Source organism: Erithacus rubecula, assembly GCF_903797595.1.
Source record: "Erithacus rubecula genome assembly, chromosome: 8".
NCBI lineage: Eukaryota > Metazoa > Chordata > Aves > Passeriformes > Muscicapidae > Erithacus > Erithacus rubecula.
Window position 1 is genome coordinate 25,484,704 of NC_136659.1, and position 19,657 is coordinate 25,504,360.

General features: G+C 39.4%; 1 protein-coding gene across 2 annotated transcripts in view; it reads left to right on the forward strand.

Moving 5' to 3' along the window:
• Positions 1–19,449, forward strand: part of RALB (RAS like proto-oncogene B) — a 44,133-nt gene extending 24,684 nt beyond the window's left edge. For both annotated transcript variants that reach the window (XM_079311655.1, XM_079311654.1), the window contains 4 exons: positions 11,293–11,449; positions 12,579–12,787; positions 15,530–15,707; positions 17,583–19,449. In XM_079311655.1, coding sequence (XP_079167781.1) covers positions 11,336–11,449; positions 12,579–12,787; positions 15,530–15,707; positions 17,583–17,702 — 621 coding nt within the window. In that variant the 5' untranslated portion in view covers positions 11,293–11,335 and the 3' untranslated portion in view covers positions 17,703–19,449. The remainder of the gene's footprint in view (positions 1–11,292; positions 11,450–12,578; positions 12,788–15,529; positions 15,708–17,582) is intronic.
• Positions 19,450–19,657: the final 208 nt, after the last annotated feature.

The following is a 19,657-nucleotide window of genomic DNA, read 5'->3' on the forward strand; positions in this document are numbered from 1 at the left end:
CGAGAAGTCTCACTGACTGACTTTTATGGCAGCTTTCTGCTTTTATCTACCATGTCATAAAATAGACTAGCCAAGAAATTTAGGGAAATGGTGTTTCAAAAGACAGCACCATTTTCAAACACACATTCCTATCTCACTTTGCACTTTATCACGTTTCAAAACACAGCTTAGGAATCAAGCTAATTTTTTTAAACAGTTCTGCAGGTGTTGGAAATTTACTTTTGTCTTTTAAGGTAAACTAAATTCAAAGTAGGCTTTATTGGTTGAATCTATTCTTAAGTTTTAATGGAAGGAAACTAATTTAAAAAATGATTAGGCAGACCAGTTGGTAGAGATACTGTGCATCTTTAGCTTGTAAAACTGCAATCAAGCAGTGTTCTTGTCCAACTTTTTAAGTATTCACAACTGTCTTCTAATATCTATTGTAGTAGTATAGCAGGGGCTATAGCAGAACATGAACCTGTTATACTCTTGTAAATAAGTATTAGATAAGGTTTCTAATTAAGTGTTAGTCATGATGGATTTGCTTTAAGTTTTCTAGCTCTGCTGTACTACTTGTGCTAGTTGAAAAATGGGCCTTCCCACAGATAAGATTTGTAGCAACTGCATTGCTGGGCATAGACTTGACTTAAAGTTGCTGAGGCTGGAAGACACTTGTGGAGACTTCCTAGTCCAGTCCTCCTGCTGTCTGTGCACTCCTGACCCATAACCTGGCCCATTTTCTCTAGGCAGAGCTTTGTGCACTCCAGCTTTTCTCGTGGGAAAGACAGCTCTCCTGCCGTGCTGATCTATCCTGAAGAGCCTGTACCCATCTACATAGCAGCACTGTAACCATGAGAGTAATCCCAGTGAGGTGCTAACCCCCTGCAGCCACACACAGACCCCCAGTGTCTCCAGATTATTCTCTGTACTGCATGCATTAGTGTATGGAAGCATCTTGTGCTGATTTCCCAGGCAAGGCAGGAGCTGTGAGATGAGCTGGCTGTGTTTCAGAATAGTAGTTTCTTTATTCTGGTAAAGTGCTCTTCAAAGGTAGGAAATGTCTCCAGGAGCACACAAGAAAAAATTCACAATTTATATTCTGCACTAGTTCTGTACGTTCCTGTGACCTGTCATTTGTTAGGTCATAAAGGAAGTGGGCTCAACTAAATGTGTCCTAATTCTCTATGTTGAAGTCAAATGGTTCTGAGTTAATAATCTGCCACCCAAACCTAGAGTTACCAAGCATATTATATTGTGCCACTCTTCATTCTACAGCACTCTGGAGGCTGTGTTGGAAAGCACACATTTGGCTGTAAATGCTTTTATAGTGGTAGGCACAGCACTCCAGGAGGGAGACCAAGGATAGTACTTCTCCCATAAGTGAAGCTCTCCATAGATTTTTTGCCTTCTTAACTATAGGGTTACTGAAATTGTGTAATAATCCAGTTCCTATTTGAGGATAGAAATGCTGCTTTTGGCTTTGGTATAAAGTATACAGTATATATACAGTATACAGTAGTCTGGAAAACTGTCTGTTATTGAAAACATCTGCTCCTCATCCAGTAGAAGGGTAGCTTCTTGAATGTGCAGAGTGCCTTGGTATGGTATTTGCTCTAACTGATTGGGGAAGCTGGAGTAAAGAAATCTGCTTAAAGGTGACTTAACACAGGATCTGAATTATGGGCACTAAATGTCGTTATTGTTGCTTTGTGTGATGTAAATGCATTGATTGAAAGATGGAGGGAAAGGTTCAGTGCTTGTACTTGTGGGATGTTGCCTGATTGAGGGAGCTTAGTGACTCACAGTACACATCTGTGAACCCCTCAGTGAAGTGCTTAAAATAGTGAAAGTACTTTCATAGGCTATAGGAAGATGATCCCTGAGTGTTCCTAGGGAGCTGGGATTCTATGGTTAAGAGTGAGCTCAGGATGAGGGATTATTGCTTACCTATCTGCATCAAATGTGGTCTCAACAGTGACTTACATTTCCTCAAATGGAGATGTGAGCATGGGACACTGACTCCAGTTTGTGAGCAAGGAATGTAATTGTGAGGGCAGAGACAGTTGCTTCTGCTCTATTACCTAAATAATGTTTGGACTTGTGATTTATCCCAGACATCCAGTTCACAAGGGAAGCGTGATCTGGTGAGATGCAACAGTAACAGCCTGTGGCCTGTCTGCAGTGTCTGGTACCACATTTGTGAGACCACTGGTCTGGGTCTGACAGACCCAGGACTGGATAACAGTAGTGAGAGCTCCTGCAATTCTGTAGCATGCATCTTGGCAGAATTGGCATTTGTTGGAATTTGTGAAATCAGTGGTAATGATAAGTTTCTTGTGGATTATATAGTTGCAGCTTTATCGCTGAAGTAACTGAAACCATGTTGGAACCTGGTACTGAGGTAAGACTTTGGTTATTTTGAACTCTAGTGTGCCACTTAAGACATTGATTGTGTGATCTGAGATATTTGACTTGGCTGCTGTGTTTGTTAAGCTTCTGGAGATCCAGTTAAAAACTGGTATGAGATTAGGTATCTGAAGAATGTCACCACTATCTCAGTGCTTTGGTGGACTTTGTGTATGCTGTGTATCAAAGATGGACATGTTTCTGCATGGGTGAGCTTTCAGAGGAAATGTAGGTGAAATACACTGTGCAAGTCAGTGGGAGTGAGGCTGTTGAACAAGGCTGTTGCCTGAGTGTCACTTTTCTGGTATGAGCAAAATTAACTAGTGTGAACTGTGGTGTCATAATTCACCCTAAGTAATTAGGCAACGAGACTGTTATCACCACAGACAGTGACAAACTCTTAGGATAGTAATACTGATTAATGGTATTGACTTAGTCTTTGTGCTTATAGAAGATTTCTATCAGTTTTTTTACCAAGATCTTGCAAGCTGAGAGCAGTGTGGTAGATCCCTCTCTGCTGTAGTCTGTCTGCAGTATGTCTGCTAGGTGCTAATATTAGACTTGGAGGCTTTCTGAAAGTATTTGGAGAGGTTTGGTTAGTTATCTCCCTAGAAGTGGTTTTAGCTGTAATGGCACTACTGTCTTATGGCTTTTGCTTCAGGTAACACTATCTTGCTGAAATAAACTGTATATTCTGTCTGGTGCTACATATGCTGTACTACCTGTTCTCTACTGAGTAATTTGGAAAATGATGTGGAGAGTGGTTTCTTACCTTTTTCCCCATAGAAGTCTAAGTAATTATGATGTTTGCATGCTATCTGTGCAGCAGTGAGGTGATTATTATAACTATACTGCCTACATGCAATGACAATCTCTTGATACTGGCTATTAAGAGCATTAGCTTTATAGCATGACATTGAAACCTTATTTACTTAAACATAGATGTATGTGATTTTTTGGGGGGGGGGAGGGTGTGCTCCAGTGCCTTAAAAGCAGTGTTTGAGGGAAGTCCTTTTTCTTCTCTGAGCTACTGCTCAGAAACAAGTTACTTGGCTATTTTTCTTTCCCTCTTATGGAATTCTAAAATAATCAACCAACCAAAACCAAGCAAACAACAACAACAACAAAAGTTCCCAAAAAACCACCCCAAACAAACAAACTCAGATATTTAAGTTCCTTAGGAACAGGGATATATGTTTGCTTATATTTCACTTCAGCATAAGATCTGAGTTTTAAAGGGCTGCTTTAAAGTGTTGCTTTTCTGTGCTACTGATCAGACTGATTCTTTCCTGTGACTAAATCTTTGAAGGTTGCAACCTTGGTACAGACTTGGACAGGATTTAGTTCCAGTTTTCCTTAGACATCAAGATTATTCTTAGCAAGGTTATTGGCTTGAGATTACTGCTGATGTGTAAGGTAATGTCTATCTATTTGTAATGAGTAATCTAGAATAGTCCTGTATTGAATGATGTGAGAGGATATATTTTTAAGAATTTAATATAGCAAATAAATGTAAAATAAATGCAGTCAGATTTGCTTTACAAGCTGCACTGATGCATCTCTGAAAATTTGTGAGAAGAGTTGGGCTGTGCTTGGCAAGGATGGAGAGGATTGTGGGAATGTGAGTATATACAGGTATTTTGTACTTAAACTGGATCACTGTTGTAGTGGTCCAGATCTGAACAGAGCCTTAAAAGATGGAATTATCCAAGTCTAGCTATAACCTGTTGGAAAGGGCAGGGTGCTAGACTTTGTAGGTTGCAAGGACAATGGTCAGTTAAAGGAGAAATTTACCTGGGAGTCTTTTGTTCTTCCTGTTCTACATAAATGTAGGTGCCAAAAATATTTTGTATACAACTCTACTTTTCTCAAAATCTCTTGATCTTATTAAACTTTTTTAGTCTAAGTGAAGGGGTGGAGATGGCTTTGCATGCAAATATGTGGAACAGTGAAAAGTAAGATATGGTATGGAAACCAGGGTCACTAGTAGAGATTGTTAATCCTAATTGGCTGGTATCCAGTGGTTAGATGTCTGATGCTATTGATACTCTTAGAATATTTTAGTGTGATATCTGTGTCTTCTTCATGCATGCAGAGGGGACTCCTGATCACAACTATATTAAAAATGTTGCTTTTATACTCCCTGTGATATTGTCCAGATGACCAAGTCTTAGGGGCTCTCCTGCAGTACAAGTTCATCTCATACTCTGCAGTCTTTCTTACAGAAGGTAATACTCCAGTCTGATTCATTTGATGAAAAACAATTCTGAATTGAAGTGGTTCTTCAATCTGTGCCTATCATTTCTCCAGCCTTGTTAGGAGATGGAGAATAATAATGAGCTGTCTTCAGGTTCTGGTTTAACCTTTAACTTCTGTAACATGGTGAATTTGCTAGTGTTAGTCTTGCTTCGTGTGTGTTAGTTAGCAGTGTATATGTAGGTCCTGTCAGAGCATATATGTGACAGCCCTTACACTGTAAGTTTACACACAATTCTGGGGGATTTAGGCAGGATTAGTAACTAATAATAATTGACTGAAACTGGTGTAATGTGTAAATGTATTTATTCAGTGCTTTTCCCTGTAACATTTGGGGATATGGTTGTACCACTTTGAATAATAATCTAGCCTATATAAAGAGGTTAGATCCCTTCATGAGTACAGAGTAAAGTAGTTCCTTGCCTTAAATTCTTACCTTTCATCCTGATAATGTAAAGTATTAAGTTTCAAAATCTGTTTAGAGTTTCCTGTCCAGTGCCCTTATTGTGGCAACTGCAAGTCTACTACTATATCTTAGGGAGAGAAAGATGCCTGATTACCAAAAACAAATCTGAGGCTTGGGTTTCACTCCAGTGCTCAGCCTGGCCACTGCAGCAGGGTGGTGGCTGCCCATTGTTTGAGGAGTGAATCATGAAAAGGGTCAGGGAACTGCCTTGTTCTGCAGCAATATAAGTAACTGCTGGGCTGCTGTAGTTCCACCTTCTTTGTCCTTAGTTCCACAAACTGTTTTTCTTCCTTCACATCAGCACTGAGGCATGTGTGGCCTTGCAGATGACTGGCAGGCCTGGTGGGCTGTGCTGAATGGCTCTGCTGCAGGAGGAGATGGGCTGGAACAGCCAGGGGCAAGGAAGAAGGGGCTGAGGGACAGGGGATGGTGATGGCAGCATTGGGTGATATAAATGGGGACTGTGAAACTGCCCAATGTGCTCTGCGAGACATCTCAAGCTGAATGAATTCCTTGATCCAATTAAACATGGCCCAGAAAAATCTATAAGCACTGCTGAGAAGGTAGAAACGTCCAGCATTACATAGAGACTGATATGAGGATATCCAAAGCAGAAATTTCTATCACAAACACAATCATGATCTCTGTTTAGCTTGGAAACCATTAACTGGATATATGCCAAGAGGTAAGATATTAGCACAACAAAAGAGGACAGAGTAGCATTTGTACTTTTTCAGCCTGCATATTCTAAAATTTTCAGTGGCATTAAATATGCCACTTAATCTCAAATGGGATTTTTTAGTTGAATTACCAGTTGGAGCATTTACAGTCCATTGAAAACTAATGGAATTTCAGTACTTAAATATTTTCTGGGTAACCTCAGAGTGGCTGAGGAGCTCTTACAGTTCATAGCTCAGTGAGATTGTTAATTAGTTTTGTGATCCAGGGAATTTCTGTGACTGCATTCTTGTGGGCATATCACAGAGCCAAACACTTCAAAGCCTTCAATTTATATTCTGATAAATGAGGATCACTAAAATACTGTTGCAAAACCTTGTTCTTTCTGTGCTTGCTTTTGATGACATCATATTTAAGTCTTTATAATAGGTTGAATGCCCAGATTTTCCTTTAAAACTAGGTATCTGAAGGGTTTAACAAAGCTCCTCTGTCAAGCTATTGGGCTAAGGGTTTCTAGAATCCTGTTTTAAAATCCAAAGAATGGCTGCTTTCAGTGGCAGGATAGCAATGAAAAGAAATGTCCAAAGATATCAGCTGCACAGCAAGAGAACAAGGGCTGATCTCAGCAATTTTGAGCTTGGAGCTTTATTTCAGTTTTAAATCTCAAACTGAATGGAAGAACTAGCAGCAGTTTCAATTAAATGCTTTGGAGGGTCTCAGTTTCTTTTATTACAGCAGCAGAATATTTATTGGAAAACAGGTAGACTTTTAGTGAAGCTTCTCTTTTTTTTTTTTCTTCTTTTTTTTTTTTTTTTTTTCCTTATGTACTTGGATGAACTGTAGCAAAGTTTCTTTCCTGTGACATGACAAAGTGACAAGAGCTCTTTAACTGTTCTGCAGCTGTGGTGTCTTAATGCACATGAAATGAACAGGGATGTGAAAGTGTGGTGTGGCTTGAAATAGTTGTAGTTATTCAGTCATAGTCTTTGAATTTTTGTATTAGGTAAACCAGTCCTGTTTGTAAACTGTGTTCTGAGCAGTTTTACTGTTTAGGTTGAGGAGAGGGTGGAGAAAAAGTAGTTTACTAAGCTGTTTATAAACAATTGCCTTGAAGTGCTCAGTTTCAGGGGACCAGCCAAGAATGACACAATTGTGCAGAGGGCTTTAGTTTACCTGCAGAAATTGTAATTTAAACAGATAGGAAAGACAAGGGAAGGCTGAAATAGCTGGTGAGTTTAGGGTTAGATATCTTAAATTGAAGGTGGCATGATTTGATTAGTCCTGTGGCCAAGTAGAGATCTTCAGAAGTCTAAATCAAAACATCTGATTAACTCTTACGGTTTGAATTGTAGATTCTGTGCTTCATGTGGGCAGCCTGTGGTTGGTATAACCTTCCTTTCTTGTTCTGAAGAGCATCTTTCACCAGCATCACAAAGCTCCTATTGTGCACAAGGCTGTGTGTTACCTATTATAGAATAAATGCAGCCTTATCAAGTCAGTGGCTAAATCCTTATCTTTTAAAACAGATGAAACAGGTAATTACTTCTATTTTCTTGAGGAAGAAAGACTGCTAGAAAAAGTTTATTCTCTGGCATGGGGTCTGTCTAGCAGTTTATTTCAAAGCAGGATGAATGGTAACCAGAAGAAACCACCTCCCCTAACTCGCTCCCCCAAATAAACTTTCAGAAGGTTTGGGGTGTGTTTTTTGGTGTTTTGGGTTTTTTTTTTTTTTTGACAGTTTATGATACTTAGCATATGAAGTTCAACATGGTGTCATTAAACCTGAGGGTAAAATGACAGATGGGAATAAAATAGATTGACTGACTGCCCAATGGATTGCTTCTTGTCCTGTCAGAGGAGGATGAATCTTGCTGGAAAGTAAACTGCCCAAACAACAGGTAAAGAGCAGCAGGGGAGAGGAGGCATCTTACCACAGCATTAGATGTCTGGATACCTTCTCAGAGTGAGCTCTTCAGCAGATGCAGTAAGACCCTTTGCCTTAAATCTATGCCCCTTAAAATGAAGGGACTTGAGTAGTGTTTTTCTAGAAACAACCGCTTTTTTGAGAAGTGGTTGGATTTCCCAAAATTTGTTTTTCTGTTAACAGATAAGTTAGTGTCTTGACTGCCTCAAGGATGCGTAATGTACAGAATAAGAGGAAAATTCATCCTTGCCTACTCAGAGATAACAGAGAAGAGAGCTTCCACTTGTGTTAATAGATTTTTTTTTAACTTTTTTTAACCTCAAGGAACTGTTAAATGTGAGCTTTGAACCATGTTGTGTAAACTGTTTCTTGGGCTGTAGAGGTGGAGATAAAAATAAACAAACAGTTGGCTCCAATGTCTTCTCTTGTTGTTTTATTAGGATATTCCTATTGCAGTCTCACCATGCCCCTTTCTGAACCAGTGATGTGCTGTTAGCCTGTTGTTCTGTGAGCACTGATAGTGACTGTGTTAATCCTGTGTCACACTGCTTCAGCCTTGCCTTGTCCTCTGTTCTTGCCTCTGCACTGCCTGGCTATTCTGGGCTGGAGGGGGCCACACTCCTCTGGTGCCACCAAAGAAGAGCTGCTTTGTGTGAAGCTTCTGGGACCTCAGTGAGTGCACACTGCAGAGTGTCTGTGTTGTGAGCATACTGCTGCATTCACATGGTTCCTATAGTCCCGATCCTCTGAAATATTCAAGTGGCACTTGGAGCAGCTCTGCAGGGAAGATCAAGTACCTTGACTGTGAAAAGCTTTAGATGCAGTCAGACTGTTAACTTTTATATTGTTGGGTGGGTTTAGTACTTTGATTATGAATCAGGTAATATGGTAAGGCTGACTTTGCAGTTTCTACAGGCCAGTGTTGGGGTGGAATAGAGAAGAAAGGATTTAAATATTCTCTCCACTTACCTTTATGATGAACTGAATCAAGTGTGTCAGTATTTTTCTTAAAAGACAGCAATTCATTTACCATGACCCTGTAAAGATGTGGTATTTGTATTGACAGGACAGAGAAGTCTTTTCTCTTTGCTGTTAGTAAATTATGCCTTTATTGCTGTTGCATAGCACAGTGGACTTAGTGCTGCTTCCTATTACATATTCCTAAGTTTGTGATGCCAGAAAAATGTCTAATTTGAAAACTTTGTGTTAGATAACACAACAGTTACAACAATATTAGGATGTCTGATAAAAGAATACTCACAGGTTAAAACCAGTCACAGTTATACTGAAAAATAGCTAATGGTCACACTCCAGAAAGCAGCTTATCTACTACTGGGAAAGCCAGACTACTCTTGAGCTAGGACAAAACTGCATTCTCTACAATTTAAGAGCAAGCTGTGTTATTTCTAGAACACTTAAAATCCCTGAACTATCTCATTGTGTGGCCACTCTGTAGCTTTTGTTTCTTGGGTGTTTATGTCCAAGCAATCTCAATTTACTATCTGTAGACCATGTGGACAATAGGCAAAGCAGCAACTTCTGGAGTTCAGATGCTATCTGTTGTGTTTTTTCACATTCCTTTGGCAGGGAAATGTTCTCTTCTTCTCTTGCCCTCTTCTGGTGACCAAGAGTTGAAATCAATGTCTGTGGCAATGGTTGAATTCACTGTCCCCAGCAAAAGTATGTTTGTGCTGTACATGGAGAACCTGTGGAGAAGTAGGAATTGTCACACCCCATTTCTGTACTAAGGAGTGGCCTGGATGAGGGAGCTGATGTATAACATAATAGAGAAGATTACCAGAGGAAAATATCTGTCTTCACTTACCAGTGTTTATCCCAGAATGAGCACTTAAAGATGATTAATTTGCATTGATATACTAAATGTATGTAGCAAACAGGTATGAGTAAAAAAAAACTCTGCATGGAAAAATACTGCAGCTCAGATGTTTGAAAATGCTGTCCTGAGGGCACTTCTTGATTATTGGCATGTTTGTTCTTGTATGGGTGAGTCAGTGATAACTTAGTTTGATTTGTTGCTTTTCAGAACATCAAGTTGTGACAAGGGGCAAAAGCCAGTTCCAGACTGGTCGTGGAATTGTCAGTCTTAGAACACAGGGCACATAAACTGGATTGCTTGGAGCAAACTGCTTCCAGGGAGAGGTTTGGACTGGACAGTACCCAAAGGTCCCTTTCCAAGCTAATGTGTGTGGCATATTTGTAGGCTGGTGATCCCTTAGACTCTTGTTAATTTTGTTTCGGGCAGCTAGTTGTCCTGAAGTTTTTTCTAGTACACTACTCAGTAACTTCTACTGTTGGCCTTTTGTTTCCATAAAGTAACACTTGATGATGTGGCAGTTGCAGCGTTTTTCTAGAGTAATTGTGTCCAGGTAAATTTGAGGCTTCTGGAAGGTCCATTGCTTCTGTGCATCTGGAATAAAATGTGCTGATAAATCAAGACTGGTACAGCCACTTCCTGTAGCAGTGTTTTCTGAATGGTGTGCTGATCTCCTTGCAGCTCTCTGCCAGGATATGAACAGCTGGGGTCCTTTGTGGTGCTCTGAGCACACAGGAGTCTCTATCCTGCCATATACACATCATGTGTCTGAAATATTCATATTTGGGGTTTTTTTTCTGTGTGGGAATCCTGACTGGTGGCACATCTTTGTTTCACTTATTTCTGTTTTCATCTTCAGTGTGCTGTCCTTAGAGATGCTGCTCTGTGCTAATCAGTGTGGCAGCTGCTGCTTGTGCTTCTGGTACAACTACAGTGTCCAGCCACTCTTAAAAAAACCCAACTAACAAAAAAAAGAGGCAGTATTATTTTTAAGAAGCCTCCAGCATTTAATTACTAGGCTTGCATAACACACAAACAGAGGCTTGTTAGCTAGGGCTTGTTTATTGAAGCTTACTCCTTTATGGCTTAGCAACATCAGGAGAAGAATAGGAACTGAGATTTTTTTTTTTTGTAGTAAAGCAGGAATTTTTTTCTGAAACAAATTAGATTTGCAGCATCAAAAGGCAGGAAGAGTGTAAAATAAATGCTAATGCCATGTCATAAGACTTTCTGCTAGAAGCTTTTGCAACTTGTCCCTGCCAATTTACTTTGTATCTCTGCTGTTTTCTTAGCCTACAAAGGAAGAAGATCAAAAGCCAGATTTCTGCTTGTGAGCAGATCTAAGGTATAGCTGTATCAACATTAAAGAAGTATTTTAGAAAGTTGTAATGCCTTGTAGGAAGAGTAATAAAAACCACTTAATTTCATGTTGTTTGAGAAAGAGTGGGCTTTTCTTTAGAAACTGATCTAGACAGTAGTCTTGTAGGCTGGCTTTACAAATAAGAGTAGCTTGTTAGAAACCTTTAGTACTTTATTAATCATACTGTTGTCACAAATAGAAGGTATTTGTTCTAATACCTTGTCCTATTCATATTTTAGGCATGGTTTGCATGCCAGTACATTACAGTGGCCCATTCTTTAGATGTGTGGGGCAGAGTTTTAATCTGGTCTTTCAGCACTTTATCTGTGTGCTACTCTGATATCAGCAATGCCATGGATGGATGACTGTGCTCCTTCTCTCTGCAGATCTGATTGGCTGCCTGGCACTTTGTCTCTGGCAAGCAGGACTATGGCTGCCAGCAAGAGCAAGAACCAGAGTTCCTTGGCCCTCCATAAAGTAATTATGGTTGGCAGTGGGGGTGTGGGCAAATCTGCACTCACCCTTCAGTTTATGTATGATGAGGTAAGTAACTTTGGGTCCAGCTTCTCTAAAGCACAAATTCATATGGCTTGAGGAGCTTTTTTTTTTTTTTTTTTTTCTTGTTGGACAGGGGACCTAAATGTGATGAACAATAGACCTGATGACCCAATTGGCAGGAGCAGGATGTAGAAAGCTGGGAGATGTGCCCTCTGGGAACATTTCTGGCTAAAGATGACTAAATTGATGCTTATTTGTGAAAGGACAGTCTTCAGAAATCATGCATAATGTACAAGTGCTTATGTGTAGAAGCTGTTACTACTTGGAGTTGAACTTGAATTTTGTAATTTAGGTCAGTTAAGGCTGCAGTCAGAAGGAAACAATCTAGCTCATTCTGAGCCAGGTGCTGAAGTAGGCATGTTCATAGCATGAATTCTTCCATACTGATACACAGGATGCTAGATTAGGCAGCCCCCACTAGTATGTCAAGGAATACATAATCCTGTAATTCAAAAGTTTGCATTTATCTCTAGGCTGTCTGCACATACTATAGCAATGTAAGTATCTGAATAGGTGATGTAGTCATTAATGAAAACCAGCCAGCTTAATTGGACTTACCTGTTGTATTCTGAGGCTGAGAGGCTCTTTACCTCTCTACTTCTCTGCTGGATTGTGCTGTTGACCTAAGTTGAACTGACAGTGGCTTTATGGATCTGATCAATACTGAATGGACTAAAGTATGTGCCTGTGTAATTATGGAGTAGGCTTTCATGTTCAGCAGCTGGATGCTCTCATTTGCACCTGTTAAAAGTTCAGATACCTGTTCCTGAAGTATATTCAAATGCATTTCTTAAAGTGGGAGATCTAGATAATGCCAGCAGATTGCTGGTAACTTGTACTGCAACTCTGTTCTTAAATTGTGCTGAAGTTGCTGAGCAGTGTTTTGTGTAGCAAAACTTGACTAAGCAAGTTGGCCCTTTGATGTATTAAAGGCTTACATAATATGCTTTTAATAGTAAAACTGAAAAAAAAAAAAAAGTGGTGGAACTTAGTAGCTAACTGAATTATGAGAAGGTTTTGGGGAATTTAAATGTCACTGAAGCGAAAGAAGGAAGATGGGCAAATACTGAGACTGTTTGACAGTAGTTCTAAACACTAATCCCTTTCTTGTCAGTTTGTAGAAGACTATGAACCTACCAAGGCTGACAGCTACAGAAAGAAAGTAGTTCTGGATGGTGAAGAAGTTCAGATAGACATTCTGGACACAGCAGGACAGGAGGATTATGCAGCTATCAGAGATAACTATTTCCGCAGTGGGGAAGGGTTTCTTCTTGTCTTTTCAATAACAGAGCATGAATCCTTCACAGCAACAGCAGAGTTTCGGTGAGTAGCTTCTCTCCTGGGCAGGGGGAAGTTATCCATTTCCTGTGTTGCTCTGACAATTCTGCCTGAAAGCTACAGCTCTTTATTCTTTGTCTGTTGCCATTTGATCAATAAAAGTGACAGCTGACCATTGTGCTCTCAGTAACCAATAACCTAAACCACAGTGTTCAGCCTCTGGCTTTAGTTGTCTTCATGCCTGCAACTTATGAGTGCATTATGCCAGCAGCAACTTCAGGCAAGGAACAGATTCTTGGACTCTTAAAACAGGCATATTCCAGCCAATTTTCAGTCTTCATGGATGTGAAGTTTAATTATCTTAGAAGAGTACTTCTGGAATTTAGTCTGTCTTTTGGCCAGGTTTCAGACACAGTATTGCTTACTGCTAGAAGCAGGTGCTCCAAGGGAAGGATTAGCCTCCACTCTCAGGTATGGATTGATGCCAAACAAGGGTTGGCAGCCAAGCATTGCTATTGTAAGCAGACGTATTCCTAGAAAGGCATACAGTAGTAGTAAGCACTTCCATTTTTCTTCTTGGGATTAGCAATTCTGATGTAAAAGTCAGCACCAAATTGACCAGAGAAACTGCTGGTGTAGTGTGGGGGATAAATAGTGAAGGATTTAAACCAGTGTTTTGGTTCTAGAATCCATGTAGCCACATTCTTCAGGGAAAGTGTTGTAATTCTTTTTTATAATACCTGTTGCCTCAGTAGAAGGTAAACTGGAGATTGCCTGGAACAGCTGTAAAACTTGCAGGAAAACTTCCCAAAGTATAGGAAAAGTTTAGGAGTTCCTTATACTTTTCAGAATAAAAACTCTTTATCAGTCTGCCTTATGTTCCCTTTGCTTCAGTGGTACAAGGTTAACAGATGCTAACTGGTAATGGAAGTGCTGTAGCTGAGGACACTTATTTCTAGGTTTTTCTTAAAGCTAAGGCCCTTGCACTGCAGAACTTTGGTCCAGGTTCTTATCACACTGTGTCAGCAGTAGTGGAAGACCACAGAATCTTTTGCAAGGTCTAAAAATACTGTTCCTTTGTCACGTAATACTTCTGTGACTTTGTTCTGCTTCAGAAGGCTGACAGTCATGGGACACACAAGCAGTTTGCTCTAACTGGAGCTCTGAAAGGAGCCAACAGTTCAACTGTTACAGGACTGCAGAACTGAGTACTAGGACTCTTCCTAATGTAAGATGGAGGCAAAGGTCAGAGAACAAAGAAAATGAGACGAAAACAAAGAAAATGAGACAAGTGGAAGCACTTGGTTTTGGCTTATGTGCCTAAGTGAAATGTAATGTAAAAACCCAAGGTTTAAGGCTTTGAATGAAAAAGAGTAGGAGTATTTATCTTGGCAGTTTGGTTTTTTTGTGAGACTTCTGTAACTAGGTTAACAGTGTGTTGGTTCAAGATTCCAGCACAGCAAAACAATGAAAAAGCTATGCTAGCTCTGAAGATGGGCAAGAAGGGCCTAAGAGCTTTGTGATACAGAATCTTCTACTTTTCAATGGTTCAGAAGGAAAAGAAGAAGTAAAATTAGTTAAAGGGAATATTTAGGCTGACATTCAAGAGCCAGGTCCTTGGTCCAGGAAGGAGTGTGGAATGGGTAGTATGAGTCAGCAGCATACTAGGCCAAACTGCAGATTGGTATTTTTGATCCTTTAGGTTCCAGAATTCTAATGCTAAGAAAGTTGAATACTGAACAAACTATAGGCTTGTCTTTAAACCCTAGCTCTCCTGCTGATGCTATGCATTCAGTGTTTGCTTTCAGTGCCTCTGTAATCTGAAAATGTGTGAAGGTGCAGTTAAATGCAACAGCAGATTGTCTGCTTCAGTGTTAATGCTATTTTAGAGTCTCATTTATTCTCCTTACATTGTTATTTTGTAGATGGAAAATACGGGCATCTAAAGTAGTATGGTAACTCAGATGAGAGGGTGTAGCACTGTGCTCATGCTTCATTTAGCTCTTCATGAACAAACAAAATGAAGCCATCTAAGAATAGTTTAGAGTGGTAGAGTTCTTCCAGCATCTGAGATGGACAGCAGCATGTGTCAGTCTGGTTTTAACTTGTGTTTTACCCCAGTAATAGCACCGACTGAGACTGGTATGCAGCATAACTCCATCTCCTTTCCTGGATGCTGGTATGTCCTCTTAGCATGACAGGTTAATGCTGACAGTTGGAATATCTTCCTGGAATTGTTGAAGGAGGAAGATTGCTTGCATTTTAGTTCAGGATTGTGTAGTAACTCTCTTTTGGGCAAAGTTTAGGTAGCCATTGGGAATGATCTCTGCCAGCTACTGGGCTGTTTGCAACCTACTGCCTTGGCAAAGACTTGATACTGCCCAGACCTATATTGAGATGTTATGCAGACTGTGAATTAATGATGATGACTGAATGCCAAGGTAGAACTTGGCAAACATGGCACTTGTACTCTCTTCCTCATTCAAATGTGAACTCCTGCTGCCAGTTTCTCTTTTGCCATACTCTTCTTCTTTCCTAGAGCCTGATTACTCACTAACTAAATGGTAGAACTGCCTTCCTGGAAATGTGAGGCTTTCAGTAGTGTAAAGACCATAGCATTACTATGCTAATCTTGGAATAATTTTAAAGTGTGTGTTCAACTGTTGGGAAATACCCAGTTGTAAATACTAATAATGTGCAGACCACTTGATCCACTCCATGTAAACGTGGGAGTTTTGTTGCTACTACTAATACAGATATTTTTATTTTGAATACCTAATGCTTTAGGGAACAGATCCTGCGTGTGAAGGCTGAAGAGGATAAAATCCCTTTGCTGGTAGTGGGAAACAAATCTGACCTGGAGGAGCGCAGACAAGTGCCTGTAGAAGAGGCTCGAAGTAAGGCAGAAGAATGGGGGGTGCAGTATGTAGAAACCTCTGCCAAAACTAGAGCCAATGTAGATAAGGTAAGATAAATGACATCTACTCAATTAGGTCATTACTACTTTTTTAGTAGCTGACTCTTGCTGGAATAAAAGCAAGTCCACAGTTTGGCTTCTGAAGGCCTAGTTTATTAAAAAACCCAAAACCCATGAGCTTACTGGAATGTGTACACTCAAGCACATGCATAGGTTAGGGGAATCTGAGATCTGGAACAAGTCAATCCTATTGTCTTAACTGTTTGTACCTGAGCCCAAAGGTTTTCAGTAGTACTTTGGGTAAATGGTTCTAAGGATTCCCTAAGTATGTTATTTCATTTGTATGGTGTGTCCTTCTTATAACACCAATAAATAACAAATTATGGACACTGAGAATTTATTCCCCCATTCCCAATAAATCTGCATGTAGTGTGGTTAATCTTAAAAATTCTTGTTTTCTGCCACGACTAGTTTGAATTGTGAAAAAAAACTTTTTGCTGAGTCCCTGTCCTGTTTTGACTTGTCCTTGGTGGTATAGGACAGTTATTCTCATGTTATTCTGCTGCTGATTTCTTGCATAAACAGTGGTGGTGGGATGTCCTAGAAAATAGATGAATTATGACTATGGAGTGTTTTTCCTGTATAGAGGACAAATCAATTTCAGTCATCCCCTTTATTTTGTTTGTAGTGAGGACTACTTGAAGAAAAGGGTGACATTTTACTATGAACTGGTGATCTGAAATTATTATGCATATGTTTAAAGATTACAAATTTTAAGCAGTCTTCTCTTTGGATGAAGAACACGTGCAGCTAGTTGTACTCTTAAGTTCTTCTGGACAGCTTCCTGTTCTTCTCTATTAGTTCACTAGTGGAAATGCTGTTGGTGCACAAGTAGCTGTCAGGAACTCCTTTTCTTATTAAAGCTGCAGTATATGAAACTCTTGAATTGAGACCTTTTGGTTTAAAGGACGTGGTATAATTTCAGTTTGGTAAAGAACCATTCTGACTTGCAGAATGTTACTAGAAAGTCACAGTCAGTTGCATAAACTGGGTGATATAGTGAAACATGAATATTTAGTCTTACTTTTTCCTATAAGCAACTCATATTACTAATGAATGGTTAGCTTGTTTTATGTTTAGACTAATTTTCTGATCAGTTGGGATTAACAGCAGTGGAGCTGTGTGTCTGGAGGGCACTAGCAGGTGATCTAGATTTGCTGTTACAGGTTTTCACTGGCTAGCTGATGTGGCATACTGGTTATCCTCTGTATAAGCACTGTTTGAGGCATTGTACAAAAAGATATTTCTCTTTGTGGTGATTGTGTGTAATACTGTGTCAGAATAAAAAATGTGAGGGTTTTGAATTATAAACTAATCTATTTTTGATCAGTAGCATGGTTTTGCTTCCAGCTGTCAAAGGCTTGAGAGTTTCCCATTTGGAAAAAAACACACTCTAGTTCCACAGAGTGATGCTAAACTCTTGTTCTGTAATCCTAAAAATAATTTTAAATAATGAAATAAAATGATTTTCAACTTATTCTGAAAAGAAATACCCAGTAACTGTACAACAAAACAGCTCTTGCATCTTAAGTGGTATGTACCTAGACATCAGGAGTACAGGGGTGAAATTGCCTAGATTTTGCATGAAAAAAATAGAGAGATATGAAAGGAAGCATGACTTTCTCTGATTTTTTTTATTATAACATAGTTCTGAGAATGTTTTTGATAGCCAGGTAAGATTGTGTAATTTTTTTTGTCATTGCTTGACACACTGCATAACTGTGATGTTGAGTTTGTCACAGGAATCTTTGTGATTAGATCTTTAGCTTGGTTCTATGTCTTTATTTGCGACTGAATACAGTAGTTTTTGTTTGCTTTCTGGTAGCTGATCTTGTTTAATCTTTCTTTATTTTTCCCTCCTAGGTATTCTTTGATTTAATGAGAGAAATAAGAGCAAAGAAAATGTCAGAAAACAAAGACAAGAATGGCAAGAAAAGCGGCAAGAACAAGAAAAGCTTTAAAGAAAGATGTTGCTTACTGTGATGCTTTGGAACTGTAAATATCTATCTACACGTGGCATGGATAAAATACCACTAAGGATATAGGGCTGGATTCATGAAAGGAAGTCTGTATTGACTCCCTTATCTTTTGCTTTGCATATCACACCTTCAAAATGTGAAAACAACTTTGCAACCTTTTCCAGTATCCAACAAAACCTTTGCCTCCTTAAACTGAAGTGGGCTCCATCTTCCAACTTTCAAAACTAGAAATAGTTTCAGAACTACAACCCTTCTGTTTGGTTACACAACGTACTTTTGTATTAACTTCCTTCAAATGTTTCTCTGTTTCTCTTGAACCTCTATTGGCCTTAACAAGCACAGCTGTTCAGGTTCAAACACTTTTTCCCGCTGTTGCTGCCCTCCTTGATGGTGCAAACTGCAGAAAGTCTAGATGACACCTAGAAAAGGGTTTGAGTCTCCATCTTCTCTTAGCTGTCACTGATATTTCTTACACTGAAATCTGCTGACTTCCTCCCCACACTCCATGTAAGAAATAGCAACTGACAGTTGAGAGCCAACTCAAAACAAACTTTCTTCTGTGTTCTGTTTAGTCAATACAGCATTCATGAATCAAGCCTATGGACTGAATTCAGACTTATTTAGGCAATGCAAAAATTGATATTTAAATGCAGGCTAGATGCATTCACTACTGGGGTCTGTCTTCTCATCCTTAATTAGTGGTATGGGGTGAGAAAATTACTGTAAGCCTTTCTTCAAAAGGAATAGTATTATCACCATCTCCCTGAAATGCTGTCCTGGGTTTCTTCCATGTATTGTGTCTTGACTCAGTTACATTCTACATCTATCATCCTTCCCTTCTCTTGTACTGGAATAGTGGAAATAGGTGTTGATTTAATCAGTTATGTTTATATTGGAACACTTACCATGATAATGTTGGAAAGTGACAACATCTGCATCTGTCTCCTGTCTTGCTGAAGATGAAAATGTTGAATAAGGGTGGGTGCCATCAAACAATCATGACCTGGAATAGGTGAGGCATATATGCTACCTCTCAGTGACGAGCTGGCTTGTGAGTGTCAAAAAGGAAATGAAGTTAAGCAGTTGCCACATCTATTACTCACTGTTAATTTTATGTGTACTGTTTCTGATGCTCAGCAACCTAGCACATGATGAGTTTTGCTGCCAGTTGTGCAGTGGTGGTCATGTCTGTTCAACAAAAATAGTCTAGAAGTGAGTACTTAAATTCTGTTGTCAGCTGAATGAAATGAACTTTGATGCAGTTTAAATTAAGTGCAGTTGCCAAAAATCACTTCTGTCACTGTGGAAAGGAACTCTCTTCTGGTTGTGGTGTTTCTCAAGTAATTATGACTATCTTCTGCCTCCAAGGCATAGAGAAACTTGAAGAGTAACTGTATCTTGGTAGTAAGCGGATACTTAAAACACAGTTGCTTGGTAAAAGTAATCTAAATGGTTGTTCAATGAAACTCACTGCAGTGCTAAATTAACCAATGGTATTTCTTCCTGAGATGGAGTACTTAGTGTTGTAATTCAAGGTTGAAAAATACTTTTTCACATGTACTAGATTGCTTTTGTGCATTCCATCTCTGAACATTGAAAAAAGTAAGATGTGGTCTATATCAGAACCTCTGTTGACCTGAGGTTTCACAGGGAATAATCAAAAACTCATTGTCTTCCATAACTAGTTCATCTTGTCTGGCAACTTATTGGACTGGGGAAACTGTAATAAATAAAAGGTGCTGTAATCTTCATTCTTGTCAAATTAAATTCCTTCTTTGTTACTCTTATCTTGTATGGGCAGAAAGAATGGTTAACCAGCTCTGCTAACAGAGCTTCTCTGTGAACAGGGTAATTAGTTGTCAAGTTGGCTTTGTAATACCCAATAGTGTTTTGAAGCTGGAAGCCTACTGGCTTACAGAACTTGTCACTTGAGCTGTCACCTGAAGCCTAAGCACCTAA